Source organism: Antechinus flavipes, chromosome 6 (assembly GCF_016432865.1).
Source record: "Antechinus flavipes isolate AdamAnt ecotype Samford, QLD, Australia chromosome 6, AdamAnt_v2, whole genome shotgun sequence".
Lineage (NCBI taxonomy): Eukaryota > Metazoa > Chordata > Mammalia > Dasyuromorphia > Dasyuridae > Antechinus > Antechinus flavipes.
The window spans coordinates 141853008-141880104 of record NC_067403.1 but is presented as its reverse complement, the minus strand read 5'-3'; the positions used below and the strand labels follow the sequence as shown (position 1 = coordinate 141880104).

The 27097-nt window shown below is 33.6% G+C and overlaps 1 protein-coding gene across 4 annotated transcripts in view; it reads right to left on the bottom strand.

The window, feature by feature from the left end:
* The window catches only part of BDH2 (3-hydroxybutyrate dehydrogenase 2), a 36240-nt gene continuing 9143 nt past the window's right edge, over positions 1-27097 (bottom strand). For 2 of the 4 annotated variants that reach the window (XM_051963950.1, XM_051963949.1), the window contains exons 3-10: positions 26632-26710; positions 23436-23532; positions 20637-20745; positions 19255-19315; positions 16737-16850; positions 2586-2644; positions 2188-2280; positions 1-328 (exon numbers count right to left, since the gene is read on the bottom strand). In XM_051963950.1, coding sequence (XP_051819910.1) covers positions 275-328; positions 2188-2280; positions 2586-2644; positions 16737-16850; positions 19255-19315; positions 20637-20745; positions 23436-23532; positions 26632-26710 — 666 coding nt within the window. In that variant the 3' untranslated portion in view covers positions 1-274. Of the gene's footprint in view, positions 329-2187; positions 2281-2585; positions 2645-16736; positions 16851-19254; positions 19316-20604; positions 20746-23435; positions 23533-26631; positions 26711-27097 lie in introns of all 4 variants that reach the window. The other 2 variants (XM_051963951.1, XM_051963952.1) reach the window with 2 other exon arrangements.

The window sequence follows — 27097 nt, the reverse complement described above, 5'->3', positions numbered from 1 at the left end:
TGAGCACAATATATTTTTATTCTGAGTATAAACCACGACAGAAGATCAAGAACATTTCAGAATTGTGCAATAGATTAAATATCCTAATTGAATCATCACTTTGATTATGTTCATATGAAAAACAATTAAATTTAACATTATCATTTAGCAATAAAATTTAGACCTGTGATTTTTCTAAAGTGATATATAAATTTATTAGGTGTTTACAATTCATATCCAAGCTTACATCCAAGCATGTATGTAGGAAGGAGCTTCTTTTCCAACATTACAGAAATCACAAACTCCAGCCTCCATCAATGATAACATGATTACCAGTCATGTAGGCAGACTGCAATGATAAATACAGGGGAAAAGAAGGATTATAGAGATATGTTAACAGGTTTTTCTCTTTTGCTTCCTTTTTCTCTCTCTGTCCCTCTACTCTGTCACATTCACCCTCATCCCCACCCCAAATTACTCAAAACGCTCTCAGCAATTCAAACCCAAGAATTAATGTTCATAACTCAATAAGTGGCTTTCTGAGTCAATCCCATGTTGCTAAGGTCTCATGTTTAGGTGAATTTTGTCTTTGCAATTTTTTTACTTGAAGTCATTACCACTTTCCCTGAAAAGTAAGATACTTTCTTTTCATTGTGCAACCCAAGCTACTTCAGAGCTGACAGCAAACTTCTTCTTTGTAATTTTATTTATTTATTTTATTATAGCCTTTTATTCACAAAACATATGCATGGGTAATTTTTTCAGCATTGATCCTTGCAAAACCTTTTGTTCCAAATTTTCCCCTTCTTTGCCACACCTTTTCCCCTAGATGGCAGGTAGTCTAATACATGTTAAATATGTTAAAATATATGTTAAGTCCAATATATATATATATATATATATATATATATATATATATATATATATATGTATATACAGTAATTTTGACAGCAAACTTTTGAACCTATGTATGTGTGATATGGAAGAGAGTTTAGACTTAGACACCATTAAGACCAACCCATCTCCAGATGAAGATGTTAATGAGATAATGCTTTATTAGCCTAGAATAAATTATTTTATGTGTTTAAAATACATATATGCATATGTACATTTACAAATGGATATATATGTACATATATTCTAGATATAAAATTAATTTGTTACTTTCCTCCTCTTATCTATTGTGCATCTCTTGAAGATGAACTTTCCAGAACTGTTTAACAATCACAAGTACCACCTTTTCAAGTCTCAATGACATTATGAACTCAGATATTTTCCTTTGCATTAGAATGCCTACTTTAACATAATAATAATAACTAACAAAAAAGTAAAGTTAAATTAATATAATTTCTTTTATTATTATGTGTCTTTTATTGAAATGGTAATTTATTATTTTATATTTTGAATCCTCCCTGATGTTCTGCTGGTCATGTGACAATGTTCTGTTTTGTTTTTTTCCTTTTCTGTTTTTCTTTATTTTTTATCATATTTTTTAATAAAATAAATTTTTTAAAAAGAAAAAGTAATAGCTAGCATTTATGTAGCATTTTAAGGTTTGCAAAGTAAGTCATTTAATATATCTGTCCTCCTCAAACCATTCCATTCATGTTCTCATTATCATAAAATCTGATTATTCTAGGCTCATAAAGCATTATCTCATTAGTTATCTTCATCTGGAGATGGGTTGGACTTGATGGTTTCTAAGGTCCTTCCTAATACTAAATCTAGGATTCTCTGTGAAAACCACTTGATTGTTTTCAACCCTTAATCTCACTTTGTGAAAAATTAAGTGCAATGAGGTAAAACTGATTTCATTATTAGAGAAGCATGATTTTAAGGCCCTTGATCATAAAAGGTTGACCTCTTAAATTTGTATTTAAATGACTTTCATTTGTGCTCAAAGAGTTTGCTAAGAAATGGCAAAACATTCAATTTATAACCCAATCATCATAAATTCTGAATTAATGAGAATCAGTCTCAAAGCTCATCTGCAAAATGAGTGAGTTTAGACTTGATTGATTATTTTATTGTTTTCTACCCTTAATTTCACTTTGTGAAAAGTGAAGAAGGGCTTTTCCTTGAACAAATTATGTTTGTTTGGTACAAACCATTGGAGTTTGTAAGATCACTAAAAATATCATTTTTGGTAGACAGTTGAGGGACTCTCAGAGATATGGGATATACTCCCCAGGAGGAGGAAGCACTCACTTCATCAGAAGCCAAGTATACACACAACAGGGCCACTTCTTCTGCAGTTGCCATTCTTCCCATCTTCTGTCTTTTCAAAAAATCATCCATTGCCTATAGACATAGATCATTTGCAGAAAGGATCAACAACACAAACCAAAATATGAACACAGAATTTATATCATGTCAAAGATAAATATAGTAGAAGGAACCTATACATGTGTTCATGAAAGTGATTAATGATGCACAATATAGGGGAAAAAACCCATCCTTATCCTTTGGCTCCATTGTATTTTTTAAATCCAAGTCATTAAACTGGATTATTCAATCACTGCTAACAATGGCAGTAGAGCTCCGGGAAAGGACTAGATTTTTGCCAAGATGTATAAAATGAAAATTATTAAGAAAAGCACAATCACCTTTTTGGGGTCTGGTCTAGCCTGGATTCTGTCATGCAGAGAAGGAGTATCAACAGTTCCTAAAAGAAGGTGAAAGATTCAGCTGAGCCCTAGAACACTGACAAACAATATTGTCAAATGCAACTTTAATCTCATTATGTTATCCATTAAAAAAAAATGTCCTTTTCCTTTAGTGATGATAAATTGTTGTATCTTTCTTTTCTCCCTAGCATATTTGGATTTGGGGCCATCTTTTTTTTTTTTTTAAACATTCTTGCCATATGATTCTTTTCCAAAAACACTGAAACACTAAAGAGGCAATTTTCATAGGTGCAGAGGAAGAAAGACTGAACTTTGATTTTCTTAACTCTGAAATAATGGATCATATGATCAGGAAGATCCATGCCTCTATGGCCTTCTTGGAAGGATTGTTGGCATAAAATACAAAAACTGTGTTATGATCAGATGTATTCTCTGTTCACAGAGCAACTTCTAATCATTTGTTTCATGGAGTCGTTTGACAATCTGAACTTTCCTTTGTGCTCTCTATTTCAGGCCTTAAGGTCTTATAATTCCTCTTTCTTTCCAAAGTGTTTAGAGGACTTTATTTATCTAGTCTTTTTTTTTAAACTATTAATTATTTATTTGAAAATAAAAACTTGAAGGGGTGGTAATGAAGCCAAGATAGCAGAGAGAAAAAAAAAAAAAAAACAACAGGGACTCATCTGAGCTCTCCCACAAACAACTTTAAATAATACTTTAAGACAAATTCTGGAATGGCAGAACCTACAGAAGGATAGAGTGAAATAGTTTTCCAGGCCAAGATTACTTAGAAGATTATAGGTAAGCTCTCTTGCACCTGAGTAAGAATGAAGCTCAATCCAGCACAGGTTGAGCCCCAGCAAACCAGCAGTAGACTTTGGTAGCAACTGAATCAGTGGCTACAATGGCTATTTATGGATCTCTCAGCCCACAGATGCTAAGAATGTCAGATAATTGGTCAGAAGGAGATTGCAGAGTCCTTTTGCTGGAACTCAGAGCAGGACTCTGTTACATTGCTCATAAATTTGGGTCACAGTCCTGGATCTCAGTTCTATGGCAAAAAGGACCATTAGCACACCAGAGTTTGCATCTGCAGGGGAACTGGGAGCCTAGACAATGCTTCCTAGATCATACCAAACTACTTTGGAAAAAGAGAAAAGTACAGGTCCCCAGAATTATTTTTGAAAACAGATGTACAAAAATCCTGAAGTTTTGGACAGTCCCCCTTCATTCTGGGAGCAGAAGTCCCATTTTACCAGAGAGTTAAAAGTCAAGAAATAGATTGGAAAAAAGAGCAAACAGCAGAAAAAGTTCCTGACTATAGAAAGTTATGGTAACAGGGAAGATCAAAACACAAACTCAGAAAAAAAACAAAAACAAAGTAAAAACTGTTATATCTAAAACTCAAAAAAATAACAAAGTAAAAACTGTTATATCTAAAACTCAAAATAAAATATGAATTGGACTCAGGACATGAAAGAACTCAAAAAAGACTTTTAAAACCATGTAAGAGAGATAGAAAATTGGGAAGAGCAATGAAAAATGCAAGAAATCATGAATCCAATGAAAAGAAGAATGTCTTGAAAAGTAGAATTAGCCAAATGGAAAATGAGATTAAAAAAACTCATTGAAAAAATAATTCCTTAAAAATTAGAATTGGGTAGGTAATAAGCTAATGATATTATTAGACATCATAAAACAATAAAGCAAAATCAAAAGAATGAAAAAATAGAAGACAATGTAAAATCTCATTGTAAAAACAACTGACATAGAAAATAGATTCAGGAGAGATAATCTAGAAATTATTGGACTACCTGAAAGTCATGACAAAAAAAACTTCTAGATATCATCTTTCAATAAATTATCAAGGAAAACTTTTCTGATATTCTAGAACCACAGGGTCAAAATAGAGATTGAAAAAATTCACTGATCACCAACTGAAAGAGAACCTAAAATGAAAATTGCCAGAAAAATTATAGCTAAATTCCAGAGCTCCCAGGTCAAGAAGAAGATATTATAAGGAGCCAGAAAGAAACAATTCAAATATCATGGAGCAAAAGTCAGGATAACACAAGATTTAGCAGTTTCTACATTAAAGGATTAGAAGGCTTAGAATAGGATATTCTGAAGGGCAAAAGAGGTAGAATTACATTTCAAGAATCACCTACCCAGCAAAAAAAAAAAAAAAGAGGAAAGAATAGATATTTAATGAAATGACTTTCAGCAATTCCTGATGAAAAGACTAGAGCTGAATAGAAAATCCGATTTTTTTTTTTTTTTTTTTTTTTTTTTTTTTTTGTTACTGAAGCGATTGGAGTTAAGTGACTTGCTCAGGTTCACACAGTTAGGATATGTTTAGTGTCTGAGACCAGATTTGAACTCAGGTCCTCCTGACCAGGGCTGGTGGAAAATCTGATTTTCAAATACAAGACTCAAGAGAAAAAATAAAAAGATAAATAGGAAAGTGAAATCACAAGGGACTCAGTAAAGTTAAACCATTTATAATTCTACATGGTAAAATGATACTTGTAATTCCTAAAAACTGATTATCACTTTCCCCCAATCTACCTTCCCTTCTATCAGCATCTCCTATCATCTTTTCTTATTCCCCTTTCTATCCTATTTTTCTTCTTCTTCTTCTTTTTAGAACATTCAATTTTATGTATTTATTTATTTATTTTAGTAATTTTATAACTTTTTATTGACAGAATCCATGCCTGGGTAATTTTTTACAACATTATCCCTTGCATTCACTTCTGTTCCAACTTTTCCCCTCCCTCTCTCTTTTCCCTCCCCAAGATGGCAAGCAGTCTTATACATGTTAAATATGTTATAGTATATTCTAGATACAATATATACGTGCAGAACCGAACAATTCTCTTGTTGCACAGGAAGAATTGGATTCAGAAGGTAAAAATAATCCATCTATCCTATTTTTCTATATGGTAAGATGTATTTCTATACTCAGCTAAATACATATTCTCTCTTTGAGCCCAATTTTGAAGAGTAAGATTCAAATCTTGCCTGCCATCACTCCCCCAATCTTCTCCTGCATTGTAAAAGCTTTTTCATACCTCTTTTATGTCAAATAATTTACCTCATTCCATCTCTTCCTTTCTCCTTCTCCCTGTGAATTCCCTTCTTGCCACTTAATTTTTTTTACATATTCCTCCCATCATGTTCAATTTATAGCCATGTACTCTCTGTATATGTATCTTCCTTTTTACTGCCTTATAATAAAATGTTTTTAATAACAATAAAAAGAAGTTTTTAGGAGTTATAAGTAACATAGTTAAAAACTCCATCTCTAATCTCAGATTCTCAGGAATATATTCACTAATATAAAATGAGATGAACTGTTACTTCTCTTGCCCCACTTTCACAGACTTTCTTCTTCATTATCTCCCATAAATTCATCTACCTTTTTATATCTTTTCACTATTTCAAAGAAGTTTTTATTTTCTCTTTAAAATTTACAATTCTCCCACACACAATTTTTAATATTCATTAAAAAATTTTTGATTTATAAATTCTCTCTCCCCTTTTCCATTGAGAAAACAAGCAATTTGATATAGGTTATATATGTGCAGTCATATATTTTAAATTTGCATGTTAGTCATGTGGTGAAATAAAAAACAAATAGATCCCTCTCCCACAGAAAAATAAAGTAAAAAGTATGTTTCAATTTGCATTCATTCTCTCAGTTCTTTCTTTGGAGATGGATAGCATTTTTCATCTTAAGTTCTTCAGAATTGTGTTAAATCACTGTGTTATTGAGAATAGCCAAGTCATTCACAGTTGATCATTGTATAATATTATATATGATGTTCTCCTACTTCATTTCACTTTGCATCAGTTCATGTAAATCTTTCTAGTTTTTCTGAAAGTATCTGCTCATCATCTCTTCTAGCACAATGGTATTCTATCACAGTCATATACAACTTGTTCAGTTGGCCCCCAATTGATAGACATCCCTTCAATTTCCAAATATTTGCCACTACTGAAAGAGTTGCTATAAATATCTTTTGTATATATGTGTCCTTTTCCTTTTTTAAAATTCTCTTTGGGATACAGATCTAGTAGTAGTATTGCTGGGTCAAAGAGTATGCATTGTTTTATAACACTTTGGGGCTAGTTTCAAATTGCTCTCCAGAATGGTTGGGTTAGTTCATAATTCCATCACCAATGTATAAATGTCCCAATTTTTCCATATCCCCTTCAACATGTTATTTTTCTTTACAGTTTTATTAATCAATCTGAGAGGTGTGGGGTGGCAGCTCAGAGTTGTTTTAATTTGCATTTCTCTAATTAATAGCATTTTTCTCACGTGATCATAGTTTTGATTTCTCTATCTGAAAACTGTATTCCTATTCTTTGACAATTTATTAATTGAGGAATTGCTGTTATTTTTATAAATTTGACTTAGTTCTTTATATTGCTGAGAAATGAGATCTTTATCAGAGAAACTTGTTTTAAAATTGTTTTTCACAGTTTTGATTACTATATATTTTCTTCCATTCTTTTCCCCTCCAAATTTCCTACTCTCCTTAAACTCGGAAAGAAATCTTCCTGACTCCAGTCCCTGACCTTTATCAACAAATGATCCTAAAGTGAAGGAAGTTGGCCTAGTGGAGGAAGGACTGGAAAGAGATTCAGTTTCTACTCCCTCTTAATATATATGTTTTAGCAACAAACACCTTAATAGGTTTTGTGGTAGGAAGGAGTAAAGCTGAACATTGGGAATATCCAAAGGTAAGGAGAGATTGAATGTGGGGAATTAGAAAGAGAGGGTCTGTGGGGTAGAGGCGTTTATGTTGGTCAGAGTCAGGAACTTAACTTTATACCAAAAGTCTTTTGCTTTGACAGAGGATGGAATCTCCTCTCTTGAAATTCATTTAGCTATGATACAGACAATTCTCCTTAGGTTCTTTTTACACTATGAGCTTATTTCAGTTCCCAAGCTTCATTCAGCTCCTAGAGCAGTAGTGATCTCGGATCTAAAGAAGTAAATATTCTTCACTCACATTTAGACTTGGAGATGCTACTAGAGATTGTGGGAAAGACATACTTATTATTTTCAGAAGATGGCTATGGATTGGGACCTCTTTTCTTGTAGAAATTGTCATCCTCAGTCTCTTCCAGGGTGGGTATATATATATATATATATATATATATATATATATATATATGTACTTCAGAGCTTGAATCTTTCAGGATTATGATGGGAAATATTGGATACCAGTTCTTGCCTCCCCTATGCAGGGACTGTTGAGTTCTAATTCTAAATCAATCCTATCATCCTCTAGGTCCAAATCTTTGACTCTTACTGCCATACAGTGTGTTAAATATCTATCTAGCTCACATCTCTCTTTCACCTCTGCAGGAGAGATGTAGGGATCTTGTTGGGGATGGAGCTCAAAAATATCCATTCTCATCAGACAATGACAATAGTTCAGTAGTGAAGGGTCCATAAAAATCATATGAGGAGCATATGGGGATTTGTCTTCTTAAAAATTTGAGTCAGCCTGATTAGAGTTTTGGGATCAAAACAAGATTTTCTAGTCTAGCACTGCAAGAATCCATAGAATATTTTTCATTTTCTTTCTTTTTTGATAAGCTGCAATTTGACCTCAAAATTTCCTCATGAACCTCTTATAATCTAGACTAGTTAGTTAAATGATGTTATAGTGATATATCTCTGAAACTTGGCTTATTTTATTTTTTAAGTGACACTATTGAATGTCTGTTGAATGAAACTGTTCCTATATACTGTACATAGCTATCATAGTTGTAGAACTGATGCTTATACACAGGAAGCAAACATTATAAAAGACAAATTAGTTTCAAAACTGTTGACTGGGAGGATAATTCTGTAAAGTTCTACACCATGTGTTAGACAAAGAAGTATAAACTACAGAATAATACCCAGATAATGAAGTAATAGTAAGGAGTTGAGAAAGAACAACTACAATAATGCCCTGTTGGTGAAACTAAATTATCCTAGCTATTCTGGAAAGAAATTTGAAATTTATATGTAACTAAGAAGAAAAGCAAATAAAAAAAAAAGAAAGAAATTTGGAACAATGCTCCTTCACCTTCTCTTCTAGAAGAGAGGCTAGAGACTTCGCATTGATAGTTGCTGTTACTTGGGTATGACAGAAAGAAAAACATCCCCACACCACACAGGTCTCTGTCAATTTTGCTCTGCTCTCTCTTTCTGGTAACTGGACACTCAGGCATCTGTCATGATTGCTAGTGCTGGAGAATAATTAAGTGCAAGATTTTGTTTTTAAGGCTTAGCCTTTTTTTTCCCTCACAAAACTTTACTAATTAAAATACTCAGAAAGAAGCTGATGTTTGAGTTAGTTAAAAAAAAGAAAAGAAAACTGAATGACTCGTAGGACTAAAAAACAAAACAAAACATAAAAACTCATTTAGTTTTATACTTTAAAGTTTTGAAGACTTGGTCCCAGGTCCCAGGTGAGTGAGTTGTTTCCTAGGGAAAGAAAGTGGCTGCCACCTGGTGGAAGAAAATCTAATTGCAGAGATGGTAAAGCAGAGCATGGCGAACAGGAAAGATAATTTAAGGATCATCTCTCGGTGGAAGCTGAAAACAGTTGCTTGAGGGAAGCAAAGGGGGGCAGAAAGTGATGACACAGAACACACCATTAATGCCAGTAAACTCACCTTTTGGCCTGAGACTGGGTCTCTACCTAGAACATTACTGCATGTCACAAAGACTTATACAAGTAGAGAAGTTCCTTATGGGGTGGTCTTGGAGAAGACTTTCTATGGACTATGGACTAATATACAAGTTCTATTAACTTGTAAATAAAATAAATAAATATACAAATAAAAATATAAAGGGGAAGCAGTAATGGCATCATGGAAAGAACAGCTCTGGAGTCACAGATGACTTGGGTCTAAATCCTTTTTTTGATGCTTATTACCTGTTTAACCTTAAGCATGTTACTTCTCCCAGACCTCAGTTTCATCATCCCCAAAATTAAAAGATTGAATTAGAGTAGGAATTTACGTAATCCTCACAACCATGTTTTTAAAACATATTTTTATATAACTATTTCAATATAATTGGTTTAATTTATTAAATAAAATTTTATTTTAAAACATTATCCTGAGATAAATATCCATAGGTTTTACCAGACTGAGAAAGAGATATATACATAAAAAAGGTTAAGAACTTCTCAATTAAATGGTTTCTATAGTCCCTTCCATTTCTAGACCTATGAGCCTTTGATTTATTTTTACTTTTAAAAAATAATTTTTCAAAAAATCTTTTTTAACCACTTTTAAATACTTTCAAAAATAAAAGGTAGATTAACTGAAACACAGGTCACCTGCTTAAATGAACAGAATATGGCCAAATGAATATACAACAAATTCATCAATGTGGGTGTTTCTTCCATGATTCAATAAGCAACCCATCCATGCAACTCTTGTTCATGTGCTCCCAAAAGTTCATCACAAGGTGAGCATGAAAGTACAACTCAACATGCTGAGGATTCCTCAATTTATCTTGATATTGAGAGTCTATCAGTGAAGCACATAGTTTACTCATTTACTATTCCTCACATGTATAAAACAACCACCTCTTCTTTTTGTTGATACATTTTTTTTGATGATAATAATGATGAGGATGTTTAAAATTATGTAGTGCTTTAAAAATCTGCAAATATTATTTGTTTTTAACAACAACCATTACATGTAGATATTATTATGCCCATTTCATAGGTGAGGAAACATGCTGAAAGTGCTTAAATACTTGCCCAAAGGCCAAACCCAACTAAGAAGAGTATCAGGTATTCTATCCACTATGCCACCTGGCTGCTAATTACCAGCTTTACTCTGATATTTAATAGATGTTTATTCACCAACTTCTTCTCTTTTGCAATTCTCTGTTTATAATGTATTGTTGTAGTCTTCTCAGAGATACTTGTTTCTACTTCTTCAGAGACTACAGAGTTCCAAGTCTTATAACTATGCAACTTGTTGAAAGTATATTGATATTAAAAAAAGATATGTCTTTTTAAAGCACATTATTAAGATTAGAGGTATTAAAATCAAATAGAAATGGGGCCACTAACCACATTTAAGGATTTCTGCAAGCAAGATATTTAGTTTTTGATTATGTTATGTATGTTTTATTGAATTTTTATTTTAACTCTTTCCTAATTACATTTTAATCTGGTTCAGCTGATTTGGGAGTTTATGTGTTTGATACCTCTGTTAAAGATGTCCTTGAGATTTTCCAACTTGATTCCTCCTATTCAATTCTAGGCTTGATTTATTATCCATTTGTAATGTTCAACAAGAACACCTGGATGATTCCACCATCAATACACCTGATTTCAAATCCTCAGATATGTCCTAGTGGTATGACCAACCTAGTGTAAATTGCTTAGCTCCTTTCAGCTTCATCTACTTCATATATAAAATGGGAATAATAATAGCAACCAACTTGTAGTTATTGTGGGGATAAATAGTGCTGTGTAAATGTTAATTACTATGTCATGGACCCCTTTGGTACTCAGATGAAGCTTATGGCTCTTTCTTAGCATGATGCATAAAATAAAATACATAAAATTACAAAGGAAGCCAATTATATCAAAACAGTTACATGTTATAATTATGTGTAATTGTGATTATGATTATATATTTATATTGTATGATTATTAAATATTATATTACATATGATATAATCATAATTATATATTTTTACTATAATAAATTATACTCTCCGCACACATAATGCACACACCCATACATATACACAAAGTTTTAATGCCTTGCAAATACCTAGTATCAGTGGATCATCAAACATATTACAGGTACTGGAGACAGCTTGTGGGAAGAAAAGACTATAAAATATTTTTTGCTTTTTAGTTGTGAGAAATGCTGAAAAGCTGGGTTTCCACAATGTTGCCAGCTTTGAAGTAGTGTAGAATTGGGATAGTAGGTACCACAGACCAAGAGGTTTTCAGAATGTAAGAAGTTAAGGAAGATTAGAATTTACAAAACAATTAAGTGATCAATAGAAGCCTTGAGCAAATAAGAAATTGGGGGGAGAGGGAGTTAGGAAGGCACAGGTGGATTCAGCCAATCAGAAACAAATTTGAGAAAACCATAATTTAAGGTAATAACCCATCCAGCCCAAATTAATTGACTTAACCAAATCACTATTGCACCAGCTTAATAGGCTAATTGAATATTAACCAACAACCCCAGAGGAGGAATTTTCCATCTTTTTTTTTTTTTTTTTTTTTTTTTTTTTTTTGCTGATGCGGCATTTGGGGTTAAGTGACTTATCTAGGGTCACATAGCTAAGAAGTGTTAAGTGTCTGAGACCAGATTTGAACTCAGGTCCTCTTGGCTTCAGGGCTGGTGCTAACCACCTAGTTGCCCCTTCTACCATTTTTGAACATGGGATGTTTGATGGGGGTGGGGGTTTTATACAAGGGGAAACATGTAATGGGTGTATAAGAAAGACTGTAACCCAGATAAAATGGACCAATATCTGCTCTCTGAAGGGAGAGGCTGCGTCACATGAGCAAATATAGAGGTTCACCCATTTCTGTATTCCATGCTCCCTCTTCCAGAAGAGGCTGGGGGGGAGGGGAGGAGCCACTTCTGACCAGAACCATTAAGATTTCAAAGCTGGAAAGAATCTTGGAACCCATTTAGTCTAGCCCATTCCCAAAAGAACCTCCAAGAAAGACGTACCCAGCACCTCTCAAGGCAACCCATTTCACTTTTGGATATCTCTAATTATTAAGGTTTTCTTGACAGAAGTCTAATTGTCTCCTTGCAAATTTCACACAATACTTTTAGTCCTGCCTTTTGGGACCAAAGAGAGCATATCTATTCCTTTTCTGCCTTATCTCTTAGATAATTCTTCTTCATATTAAACACGTTCAATTCCTTTAACCAAATGACAAAGGTTCAAAGCCCTTCACCATCCAATTGCTCTCCTCAGATATTCTACAGTTTATCAGTGTCATTAAATTGAAGTGTCCAGAACTGACCACAGAAATCTTTAAATGCATACAAATTGAGTCACACATCTTCAAACTAAACATGCTCAGTTCCTTCAACCAAATGATGAGGGTTCCAAATCCTTAAACACTGGTAATCTAGTTTGCAAATCCCATAATCTGGGTACTCATATTAGAGGTTTAACTATATTTTATCAATTCAACTCCTGTAATTGTATTCAATTTCATTGTCATTAGAAAGTAAATACAACTTCAATTCATAGCAACAGAAATAATTAGACCTGGAAAAAAGATTTAAAATAAAATCAGAAGATTTGACTCATAGCATAAACATTGTTCTGATAAGACTAAGGCTATAATTCATCCCTGTGAGGGCAGAACTTTGACAAAGTCATCTGGAGAGGAGTGGGAAAAAATAAGATTTGTTGATTTGAGAGACAATAGTTTCTCTTTTTTCTTTGGATCAGCTCTGAGATTTCAGGAGTGAAGGGGAATTCCCATTGACCAAACTCATCAGTGTGGGTATTACTTGCATGATGTAATAAACAAGCTATTCATGCAACTTCTGTACATGTTCTCCCAAAAATTCATCACAAGGAATGTACATCACGAGAAAGTACAAGTCATCATGCTGGGAAGTCTTCAGAGTCTACCACTGAGAGTCTACCAGTGGGGTACATGGTCTATCCATGGACCGTCCCTCACTCATGCAACACAATTGCCTCTTCTTTTGGCTGATACATTTCTTTGATGATAATGATGATAGCTAGCATTTATATAGTGCTTTAAATTTTGATGTCAGTCTTCCTGCCCTGATTCAAGATAGATGATAAGTTCTAGAATGTATCCTGTCTACTGACAACTACTACTGTTCTGATTACTAACTACTGACAACTAATGTCCCAGCTACACAACACTGGGATTAACTTTCATAGTTGGAAAGTTCAGATCCAGGAATCTCCTATAGTGAAAAATGCACTTGACCTGGAGTTAGGAGATGGGTTTTTAGTTTCCTAATAAATCCAGGACTGTTAAGTAGACACTCAATTCAGAAATAATAATAAACAACTAACATTTATTAAACACTTTAAGGACTATAAAAATCACAGCAATCTTGTAATGTAGGGAGTGCAAATATCCTTGGAACTGAGACTTAAGGAGGTTAAGTTATTTCCCCATGGATGTCTTCCAACAATACAAATAATCCCTGTGCCATATATGGCATGAGGATGAGGAATGTTTTCATTAAATTCCCTCATTTTGAAAAGGTGCTCTAAATCACTATTAATCAAAGAAATGCAAATTAAGACAACTCTGAGGTAATACTACACATCTCACACCTTGGTCTCACACCTTGGCTAAGATGACAGAAAAAGATAATGATGAATGTTGGAGGAGATGTGGGAAAACTGGGACACATACATTGTTAGTGAAGCTGTGAATTGATTCAACCATTCTGGAGAGCAATTTGTAACTATGCCCAAAGGGCTATGAAACTGAATATACTTTGATCCAGAAATGTTTCTATTGGGCTTGTATCTTTAAGAGTCATAAAGGAGGGAAAGGGATCCACATGTGCAAAAATGTTTGTGGCAGCCCTCTTTGTAGTGTCAAGAAACTGGAAACTGACTGGATGCCCATCAACTGGAGAATGGATGGATAAGTTATTGTATATGACTGTTATGGAATGTTATTGTTTCATAAGAAATGATCAGGAGGATAATTTCAGGGAGGCCAGGAGAGACTTACATGAACTGATGCTAAGTGAAATGAGCAGAACCAGGACATCATTATACATGGCAACATCAAGATTATACAATGATACAATATACTGATGGACATGGCTCTTTTCAACAATGAAATGACTCAGATCAGTTCCAATGGTTTTGTGATGAAGAGAGCCATCTGCACTCAGAGAGAGGACTGTGAGAACTGAGTGTGCATCACAATATAGCATTTTCATTCTTTTTTTGTTGTTTGCATTTTGTTTTCTTTCTCATTTTTTTCCTTTTTGATCTGATTTATCTTGAACAGCATGATAATTGTGGAAATAGGAGAACTGTACATGTTTAATATACATTAGATTACTTGCCATCTGGGGAGGGAGTGGAGGGTAAGGAGGGAAAAAATTTGTAACTTAAGGTTTTGCAAGAGTGAATACTGAAAATTATCTGTGCATATATTTTGAAAATAAAAAGCTTTAATTAAAAAAAAAAAAGAGAACAAGGTAAAACAAAACAAAAAAATTCCTTCATTTTATAGCTGAAGTGACTATATCATAGAGAACTAAAATGAAATAAAAAATTAACCTTATTAGTCTTTTATTATTTTTACATTTATTTTGTTAAACATCTCACAAATACATTTTAAATGGGTTGGCCAGAGTTTTCTGAGTGTAACTTTGACATCTGCTAGAAACTTTCTAATACTATAAGTTGTAGAGAAGAATAACCTGCATTAGTATAGTGAATTTTCTCATTTCTATAACAATGAAATCATAGGGCCCATCTCTATCCTTAGGTAGGGTAATAGCAGCGATGTTAAGTAATTATCTTATGCTTAGAAATTGCATAAGATTTGAGTTAGAATAAGATTAAAAGGGGGAAAAAACTCAAATTCAAATGAAATAACCTAGCACTAGACTAGGGAGAATATGAGAATATTCAGCTCTATTATTACTAACCATAGGACTATGAACCATGTGAAATCATTTAATCTCTTTGGTTGTCAATTTCCTAACTTGAAAAATGAGACCTATTGTTGAAATCAAAGGGAAAATGGATGTGAAAGTACTTTATAAAGAACATGAGTTGTATGCAACCGTGACTTACTTCTCCATTCCTGACTTCAGTAGTCCTCCAATAGCAAACAGTTTGCTGCTGAGATTATCCTTAAAGACTTTCTTGTATGATGGAGCCCTCCAGTAAGTTTGTGCATACTGATATAAAATTTAGGTATCTGGGATTACTGTCCCACCAAGATGATGCATAAGCACAGGAGAAATATAGAAGTTAAAATAGTTACCTCTGTATTCCCAGTTCTTAGAACCATGTTTGTCATATAATAAGTGCTTGTTGTTTTGAGTTAATAAGAGCCTCCAAATCACTACACCTTGAATCTCAGGGACAATGTGTGAGAGAACAAGATCTGTAATATATATCAGGTGAAAAGTCATACTGCAACAGGATGGCAAATGGGTGATGAGTAGTAGAGGCAACAAGAATAGAAAACTCTGGGAATCAGAAAGTGAAAAAATGGAGGGAAATAAAGAAGTCAATATAGGATAAAGTAGGATCAAGTGAAGTTTTGAATCTGGGGAGATTCTGAGCATATTTGTACACTCAGGATAGTAAGGGATGAAAGAATAATTAGGAAAAAATAAATATAAGAGAGAAGTCATGGTGGATTGATGGGTTAAGAGAATAGCCATATTGATGAAATCATGGAAATATCTATTTAAAACTCTATTCCAGATATTTCATTTCCTTTTTACCTTAAAAACCATTTAAAAATCACTTTGCTGAATCATTTTACTAGTTGTTCAACTATGGGCAAGTTATATAAATTCTTCATCTGCAAAAATGGGAATAGAATTCTGACTAGAATGACAAGTAATAATTCAAAAGTTTCTCCAGTGGAAGTACCTCTCAAGAGTGCCCCTGGAAGAGCTGGGAAGGAGAAATGAGAAGGGAATAAGCATTTTTCTTCTATGGATAAATTGCCTAGACTGTTATGGCTCTTGGAGCATAAATTAAAGGCCTGAGGACAAAGGAAGATTGCTCATTTTTTTGTTTTCAGTCTCCTATTCCTTTGTGCTGTAACTGCTGCAGTTCAGGACTCTCGGCCCATGCACATTCTTTGTGTTGCATAGCTTTCAAGTTGTTTTTCTTAAATGACTGCACATATATTCCTGAATCTATAGTTTATTACTACCTCACTAAGTGCCCCATTTGAATGATTACTCTATCTTATAATCTGATTTCTTAAGGGGACAATTTTCATCTTCTTTTTTGATCATTTAGAAAACAATATATCTTGAAATGAGGACATATAGATTTCTTGATAGGTTGTAACCTAGCTCGACTTCAAATTCTCAGTGTTCTGACTCATCACTCACCTGGACATACACAGTTGCACCTGATACCCTGGTGGATGAAATCAGCAGCTATGGATTTTGTCAGTCCAATCACAGCTGCTTTGGACGTGCTGTATACACATCTGTTAACAACTCCTGAAGACAAAGACCAATATTCAGAAGGCCAAGAAAGCAAAATAATGATGCTATTTATTAGAAAGAGGAAACATAAATCTTTACTCCATCTTTTGTACTCTTTTCTGCTTTCCTTCTACAACTTAATTGTTTACAGGGTTAGAGGGCAATGAATGGGTGAGAAGGGAATGGGATAGAGAAATAAACTCAACACCTTTGATGGTTCTCCATTATTGTGTCTGTGGAATAGAGCCAGCACTCCTAGTCATTTCACATGATCATTGTAATTTTAGTCAGAGTAAAACTAAAGGTAGAGAAGGTAGGTCTGGGATGGGAAGACAGAGGGACACAATGAAGAGACATGTGATGGGCATAAATAGGCTACAACACTTTAGAGATAAGAAGAAATGGTGGAAAGGATGTCAAAGAAGTATATGAGTACAAAAGAAGACAAGTTGTGTGGTAGGAGTAAAGATTAATCCATAGTTGTCAATCCATGGCCTGCAGATTCCCCAATGGAGAGCCCTTTTGGCAGATTTTTTGGAAGTCATGAACAGGAGTCACTAGGAAGAAAAATGGCATGGATTGGCTTTGATCACCATTGGTGGAGAAAATACTACATGAATGAGATCATAGATCTGACTGATGATATGAATATGGAAGGAATGATGCAATAAATGGAAGGGCAGGAGTTAAAGATCAATACATCTGGACTCCTGATATTGGTGAAAATACTTTACCTGGAGACTCTAAAACTCAAGAGCCCTGGGTGAAAATTTTAGCTCAATCATTTTACTAATTGTTCAACTATGGGCAAGTTATATAAATTCTTCCTCTGCAAAATGGGAATAAAGTTCTAACTAGAATGACAAATGATAATTCAAAAGTTCCTCCAATGGAAGTACCTCTCAAGACTTCCTGGAAGTCTAGGGGAAGGAGAAATAAGAAGGGAATAAGCATTTATTTAGTGCCAACTATGTGCCAGGCACTTTGTTAAGTATTTTTTACAAATATTATCTTATTTGATCCTCACAACTCTTTAAGGTAAATGCTATCATTATCACCATTTTATAGTTGAGGAAATTGAGACAAATAGATGTAAAATGACTTGCCCAGAAACACACAGTTAAGTCAGTATCTGAGGCCAGATTTAAACTCAGATCCTTCCTGATTCCAGGATTAGTGGTCTATCTACCACACCATTAGTTACCTCAATGCAGAAAACGGTTATTCAATGAGGCTAATTGTAGAGAAGGGCTTGGGGAGAAGTGATGTCACAAAACCAATTTGAGTTACTGATCCACTGAGAGATAGAATAGGAGATGTTTGTAAATTCCCACCCAGACAGGATAAGTGTAATGAACATTTGAGATGGATTTTGATCTGCTTATATGATTATGAGTTTCTGTGTTCTCCTTCATGGGCCAAGTGGTACCCACATTCCTTTTTTCATGGATGGAGCAATCAGTTGTAAGTTTTACTACACCATCTCTTATTCTATGGGCCTCCCCCAGGCATAGGATAGAATACTCTGAACAGTGTTGGAGTATGGAACTTGTGGGCTATTTCCCAATCCTGGCTATAATCACTGCATTACTCAAGTTCTGGAAAAGTCTTCGCTACTGTTCAAGGTCCGGGATTGCATGGACTTTGAACTTCTGACAATCCACGAGCACTGAAGCTGGTAAAGCTGGGAGAAGTCCAATGACCTAGTACAATAATTTCCTGGTGGACAGAGTGTTTCTAGTAGACTGTCAGAAAAGCCAGTCTGTTAATGTTCTCAGGACACTTAGGAACTATGTGGCTATTGTACTCATTGACTAAATAGTTTGTTTAATTTGTCTCAGAATAGACAGGTTTACAAGTAAGTATTTGTTTGATTTTAAAGGATATGGTCTGCACTAATTAGTATATTAATTAGTTTGTACTAATCAGTTTGTTCAAATGTAGATATGAGAGTATGCAAATCCTCCAAAAGACAATCTTAATGAATTATAAATAATTTAGGAACTTCCTAGTCTGTGGATTATCTAGATCACTGCTTGTCTGCCTTCTGATATTTATAATTTTAGTGTTCTTCCAGAATTTCCAATTGCCTTAATCAAAAGGTGAGCAAGATAAGACAAGAAAGTATTTTGAAACTTGTTCACAGCTTTGGTACAAGTTCTAATATTTAGGGAGGAAAAAAAATCCTTATGAATAATAAAGAAGTTTCTGGATGTTTAATCAATCATTTATCACCACATTAGGTGTTGGGACTATAAAGACAAAATCAAACTGGTCCCTGATGTCAAGCTAATATTGCATGAAGATGTTTATTATTTTTGCCATATCTGTCTTTTAATACCATGACTGACAGCTGGTTATACACTAGTACCTTTTATAATAAAAAGTATGATTACCTAAAAATTGACAACAGATTTACCTTTGATGCTGGAAGCCACAGAGGACATGTTAATAATGACGCCAGATTTCTGGGTAAGCATCTGTCAAAATAAGAGAAATATTATGTAATATTTTTCTATTTCAGAGATTAAAATTGCCATTGCCACAAAAGGTAAATTTTGTAAGGACAAATTAATAAAATAGACAATAAGTTTAACTATTGGTCAACAATTTTATGCTTCTCACCTGACTTCCTTAGGAAAGAAATGGCGTGTATATGAAACCACTGCTAGCCAGCTTGCCTAATGGGATTACTGATATGATGTGTAAAGAGATCAGCAAGATGGCAAATATTAAAATAACAGAAGTATGAATGGAAACACTGATTAATCACCTATTCTATGGCAAGGAATTAAACTAACTGCTAAGAATACAAAGATATAAATGAAAAAGTCTCTACCTCTAGAGCTTATATTCTACTGGATCTGATGCATTCATTTCAACTCAGCACAACATTTAGTAAGGACCTACTATATGTAAAGTATTGTACCACGAATTGGGGGTTACAAATATGAAAAAAAGAAAATTCTCTGTCCTTAAGGATGCTATATTTTAATGGGGGGAGAGGAGAAGAAGAGATATAAAACACAGATAAGAGAATATCTGGTAATTTGGGAAAGAGAACACTGATAACTAAGGATATCAGCAAATACTTTCTAGAAGAAATTATACATCTTTGAAAGGAGAATAAAAAAGATTAAGAGAAATAGATGAGGAGGGAATGCTTTCTAGACAGAGGAAATGATCTGTATGAATACATGAAGATTAAAGGTAGAGTACTGAGTTCTGGGAATAACCAGTGGCCTATATTGCTGGAAGGTAAGAACTAAGAAAAAAATATGGTTTTAGCAGTTGAATTCATTGGTAATTTTTGAGAAAGAGGTTTAATAGATTCTTGGCATTAGAATGTAGATTGCAAGGACTATTAAGTAGGAGGAGGCAGTAGCAAGTTTTTAAAATATTTTCAACGAGATTAACAGTAGAGGATGTGAAACATTGACTTAAGGATATTGCACGGTTATGAGGGGAGAGAGAGATGTGTGAGGGTGTGTGTGTGTGTGTGTGTGAGAGAGAGAGAGAAAGAGAGAGAGAGGATCTTAACATATTTGTAGATAGTGGGGAAAGAACTAGTAGATATGGAAAGTTAAATATTATTGAAAAAGGAGTTAAATATTAAAGAGGGAATGAATGATAGAGGATGCAAACACCAAGATGAGATAGGAGGGAATGGAAAGAAGGTCACAGGTAGATGGGCTGGCCTTGGCAAACAAGTAAGTGCATCTTGATGGATTTTTGGCCTTGGATATTGATTCAATATGATAGTAATTACCCTTCTGGGAAGGTGGGCAGATGGAAGCTTACTTTAGGAAGAAATGCCTTAATCATCAAGTACATGCTTCGAACATTCAGATTCATGCTAAAGTCCCAGTCTTTCTCCTCACAGTCCAGGATGTTTCCATGATGGACAAATCTGGAAAAATAGTTACAAAGTGAAGGACTTATTCTTGTTTTTTCCCATTACACATATAAATAACTATTTAATTGGCACTTTTATCATGAGCTCTGCTCTCCAAACAAAGCAAGGATGGGCGGGATTTCTTCCAGCTTCTTAGGATTCCCTGGCTTTAACAGTTACAGCTAGTTGGGCACGATGAATAGAATATTAGACTTGGAGGCAAAAAGATCTGAATTCAAATCCCATCTCAGATACTTGTTAACTATGCGATCTTGAACAAATGACTTAAAAAATCTCTTTCAGTCTTGATTTCTTTATCTGTAAAATCAGAATATTAATAGCCCTACCTTACAGGGTTGTTGTGAAGATCAAATGAGATAATATATGTATAGTACTATATAAATGCTAGCTATTATCTTTATTTTATATTTCTCTATGCATGTATACTATTTTATATATCTCTATATATAGACTTACTATCATAAAATAGACTGAGCAGCATGTACTAATAATCAGTCAATGCCTATATTACTATATACCAGGTACTATGCTAGGTGATGAAAATAAAACAGACATAAGAGAGAGATAGCCCCACTATGAAGTTGTTTACATTCTTTTGAAGAAAATACCACAAATACATATTCACTTCAGTGAAGACAAAGAATATATAAGACAATACAATGTAATATTGTGAAGACACTAAGTTGATGTTCATCAGAAAAGACCTCTTTTAAGAGTCGGGATTTGAGCTGAAAATTAAAGTTAGCTAGATACTTATTCTAATAAACAAAAGGAGCTCATTCTAGGTATAGGAAAACTGTCTGGAGTGTTGAGTGTATGAAAGGGAATAATGGTTAATAAACCTGAAAAAGGAGTCTGGAGCAGTTTTTGAAGAGCTTTCATTGACAAGCAAAGGATTTTGCATTTGATCACGAGTTAATGGGGGCCAATAAACATTTTTGATTAAGGGAGTGGGGTAATCAAACCTATTCTTAAGGAATATAACTTTAACAACTGTGAAGAGGAGAGAGATTTGAGACAGGGAAAAGAATTATATGAGCAGAATGAGCAAAATTTTTAAGTTTAATCTTGAAAAGTAGATTCTTGCTTTGCTTTCCCCACTTACTAGATTAAATCATTTCAGGTTTCTGGGACTCAGCTACTTTGGCTATAAAATGAAGAGCTAGATCAGAAGATCTCAAGCATTTTCCAAGTCTATTGTTTTATGATTAAAATAAACAATCCATACCTTTCTTTTTTAAATTTAATAATTATGTTCTCATGCAACATGATTATTATCTTAATTCATCTTCAAATCATCAACCAAGCTGAACTGTAAGGTTATAAAGAAGAAGACTTAAAGAATACATTTATGATAATAGTCCATTCTAAGTTACTTAGTCTATGAGTATTTTCATATCATCTATATATGAGTACTATAATATATAAATATAAATATAAATATAAATATAAATATATATATATATATAAATAAAACATGGCCCCCACCTTCAGGAAGCTTTCAGTCCAGGTAAGGAGAGATTAGGATACAAGAAACGTTAACAGACAATACAAACAATTATTATATCTCTTCATATATAGATAGATATGTATAGATTTAGCTATAGATCTATGCATATTTATATACATATATATGGTATTCCAAAAGTCTTAGTATACTTTTAAGCTATTAAATTATATAATAGCTATCAAACTAATTATACATGTATAAACACAAAAAATTTAGAGCTAGATTGCTAGAAATAAATTCCAAATGTTGGAAATGTTTAAAAGATATGTATGCCATTGAGGCCCCTAGGTGAATGAGAACTTATTAAAAAAAAACCTAGGATGTACGTTGATCTCCCCTGATAGATATATGAAAGATAATATTCTTCTAAACTAGCTATTCATGATAGGGTTGTCCGGCTAGCATGTTAGAGATGGGAAAGCAAGATAGCCAGATGAAACCTCACTATAACAGAGCAACTTGGGACCAGACAGTCCAGTATCTTTCCCTATATAACCACGTTTATGTTCCCCTGTGTTATGGGTATTACTGGGAAAAGTCTGTCCATTAGGCTGGGATGCAAATTGCTTAAAATTTTAAGTCCAATGTATGACCAAAGTCTAATGGTCACAAAGGTCATGTCACAAGATTTATCACAGTGATATCCTTGACAGCAGTGTTCTAAATCACTATATCATAATCTTCTAAATTTACTGTTATTTTGGTTACCCTGTGACAAAAGGTCTGGGATTGGCTGTTAGCAGTCAAGACTCTTGCTTAAAGAATTCTAGGTAATAAAAATATAGATAAATATATATTCTCATTTGCTTTAGACAGCAAGGCCATATTAATGGCTATGGCTGGATTACTTGTGAATCTTTGGTAAAATGTAAATGGTCCACATCTAGCCAATGCTCTAACCAAACCTTCATATTGGATATTGAATTTATCTACCATGGCTATAGTAGGTCAAACCTCTTTATTCAATTTCATTTCCCTTTCCCCTCTATTTTTCTTTGTCATTTTATTCTTTTCTCCCTTTTAATGTTTTTTTGTACTTATACACTGTAACATTTGGAAATAACTTCCTACCCAAGACTCTCAAGCGGATAAACTTCTGTTGTGTAACATGTTGAAAATTATTTAAATACAAAAAAATTCTCAAGAATTTAGGGAAAATCAAAAAATGGATTACCCAGCAACATTAAAAAGAACATCAAGTCTTTCAATGTCCTTGGAGAACTTCTCAATTTGTTCCTTTTTTGTCACATCAAGAACTCGAGTTTGAATGCCTATGAAACCAAAAATAAGAATACAAATGCCATCGAAATATATTAAGAAAAAAAAAAGAGAATCCAGAAAAATCCCTGACAACACCTTTTGGGTACATACTTAGTAACTGGGCATGACTTAGATGATCAGCAAAGATGATCAGACTGCGAAGCAACATTTAAGCAAGCAGGAAGAAAATCAAGAAAGAATAGGGTCTTAAAAGCCTATAGAAAAGAGAGTGGCCAGAGGAGAGGGTGGTCAATAGTGTCAGATAATGAAGAAGTCAAGAATGACCTGCACATAGTAGTTAATAAGCAGTTAGTCAATAAGCATTTATTACTAAATAATAAACTACTAAATGTAGGCACTGTACTAAGTGCTGCATAAGCACTTAATAACCTCTTAATGATATTGGATATAAAACTTTGAAAACAAGTTTTTTAGTTATTCCATGACTGGTTAGCTTCATTAAAGGACTGTAATTAAAGTCTGGAGCAGTTTTTGAAGGGCTTTCATTGACAAGCAAAGGATTTTGTATTTGATCAAGAGTTAATGGGGGCCAATAAACATTTTTGATTAAGGGAGTGGGGTTATCATACCTATTCTTAAGGAATATTACTTTAACAACTGTGAAGAGGAGAGAGATTTGAGACAGGGAAAAGAATTATATGAACAGAATGAGCAAAATTTTTAAGTTTAATCTTGAAAAGTAGATTCTTGCTTTGCTTTCCCCACTTACTAGATTAAATCATTTCAGATTTCTGGGATTCAGTTACTTTGGCTATAAAATGAAGAGCTAGATCAGAAGATCTCAGGCATTTTCCAGGTCTATTGTTTTATGACTAAAATAATTAATCCATACCTTTTTTTAAAATTTAATAATTATATTCTCATGCAACATGATTATTATCTTAATTCATCTTCAAATCATCAACCAAGCTGAACTGTAAGGTTATAAAGAAGAAGACTTAAAGCATACATCTATGATAATAGTCCATTCTAAGTTACTTAGGCTATAAGTATTTTAATATCATCTATATATGAGTACTTTTATTTATATATATATATATATATATATATATGTATATATGTATGTATGTATAATTAAGGCCAAGGTCATTTATTTAAATACCAAGTGAGCCTGTTATAATTCCTTCTGTTCCATAGTTATAATTTGTCTTTAATTTGGCTTTCTGTCTTAATAAATATCTATAATTGGAGAAAAGAATGTGGGGAGTAGGGGGAATGGAATAACTGAAAGCTCCTACTCAGATCATTTTGTTCAACAGTGCCATGAATTTAGAAGTCAGTAGACACAGTTTTGAGTCATAGCTCTGCCACAATGGCCTTAGACAAGATATTTAATTTTCTTAGACTTCATCTTTCTCATCTGTAAAATGGGGCTAATGATACTTATACTACCCACAACACAGGGTTGATGGGTAAGCAGGCTAAAACAGGGCTTAAAAATGAGCTATAGAAATATGGGTTGTGATCATTACTGTTAAATATGAAGGATAGAGTATACTTTGCTAATGCTAAGAGAACTAGAAATGATATTAAACTGTCTATTATTTGAATTAGTCACAAATAGTGACAGCTCAGTACTGCAGGAGATAAGAGTGTCAGATCTGGAGTCATGAAGATCTGAATTTAAATCTAACCTCAGATACTTATTCCCTGGGGGACCTTGGCAAAATCCCTTGACCTCTGCCTGCCTCGGTTTCCTCATATATAAAATGGATATAATAATAATGCCTTTCTTGCAGGGTTGCCGTGACGTGGTAATATTTGAAAAGCAATTTGTAAATATTATATAAAAGCTAACTTTAAAAAAAAAAGCATCTGAAAATTTTCTTAACAGCATTTCATATGATCATAAAAGTGATGTCTTATGAAACAAGAATAGTTCAGGGCAAATCTTATTACAAATATCATTCCAACAAAACTTATTCTATAGCAAAGATTTCAAAACCTTAGTCTACTGATGATTTATTAGAATCATATCCAAAGCAATAAATCCAAGCATAAATCAAGAATTTAGAGATCTTTCTGAGTTTTTTATATTATAATGAGATGAGTAGAAATGGGGACAAAAAATGAAATTGGAAGAGCTTATCATGAGCGAATAAAATTGTGTAGTTATTTCAGTCATGTCTGACTCTTCTTGATCCCATTCGAAATTTTCCTGGCAAAGATATTTGAGTGGTTTGCCATTTTCTTCTCCAGCTCATTTTACATGTAAGGAAACTGAGGCAAAGTTAAATGACTTGCCTGACATCACATAGCTAGCAAATGCTGGGACCAGGTATGAATTCAGGAAGAGGACTTCCTGACTCCAAAGTGGGAAGTCTATCCATGGTACTCCTAGCTGCCCCATCAAGTTGTACACAGAAATAGTCTGATCAACAGAAGAGTGCTGTTCTGGAGTTAGAGGATGTGGATTCAATTTATGTCTCTACCACTTACAAGTGACTTCGAGCTTAATCTCCCTGTGCCTCAGTTTCCTCATCTAAGTTTTCCTCATCAAAGGAGTAGGAGTGGATGGCCCCTGAAATGATACTTTCAACACACTACTCTGACTTTTAGCCTTAAAAAAAGCTTAAGAGAACTAGAAAATGAGTGATGCCCATCAGTTGGGGAATGGCTGAATAAGCTATGGTATATGAAGATAGTGGAATATTATTGTTCTATAAAAAATGATGAAAAAGTTGATTTTAGAAAGGCCAGAAATATTTATACAAACTGATGCTGAGTGAAGCAAGCAGAACTAGGAATACATTGAACACATAAACAGCAAGAATGTGCAATGATCAACTATAAAAGACTTAGTTCTCAGTGGTTCAGTGATCCAAAGCAATCCCCAATAGATTTTGGACAGAAAATGCCATCTATATTCAGAAAAAAAGAACTATGGAGATTGAATGTAAATCAATACATGCTATATTCACTTCTTTTTTTCTGTTTTTTTTTTTCCCTTTCCCACGGTTTTTCCCTTTTGCTCCAATATGATTCCCAAGCAATCTACATTAAAAATAAATAAATTTAATAGAATAAAAATTTAAAAAAAAAAGCTTTTAAACCCACAATCAGGATGGCCAGTGCTGGGCAGCACTCACCTGCATACTCATTAAGTTCTTGAAGTTTGGATTCATTGATATCAGTTGCTATGACTTTGGCCCCTTCTTTGGCAAAGGCCTAGACATGAAACACAAATAATTCCCTTCATAAATGAATATGACTATAAATACTTCATTTTCAATTTTATTTCTCTAAGCTCTAATAGCTTATAAGCTAATAAGTCATTAGGGTTGTTCTGACCCTCAGGACTTTGCTAAATTATTTTTAACTATGTAGTTAACCATTAATACTATAATCACAAATCTCTCAAATTTTTATTATTTTATAATTATTCTAAATAGTCAAGCATTTTATACCTTAGACAAGATATAGAAACAAGAGATTCGATGAACTTAAAACAGTGCCTGGTACACAGTAGATATTTAACAAATGTCTATTAAAAGGGAATTAATGAAAAAAAATGTAAAGGAAAACAGCCTAGCCATACTGGACCTAAAACTATAA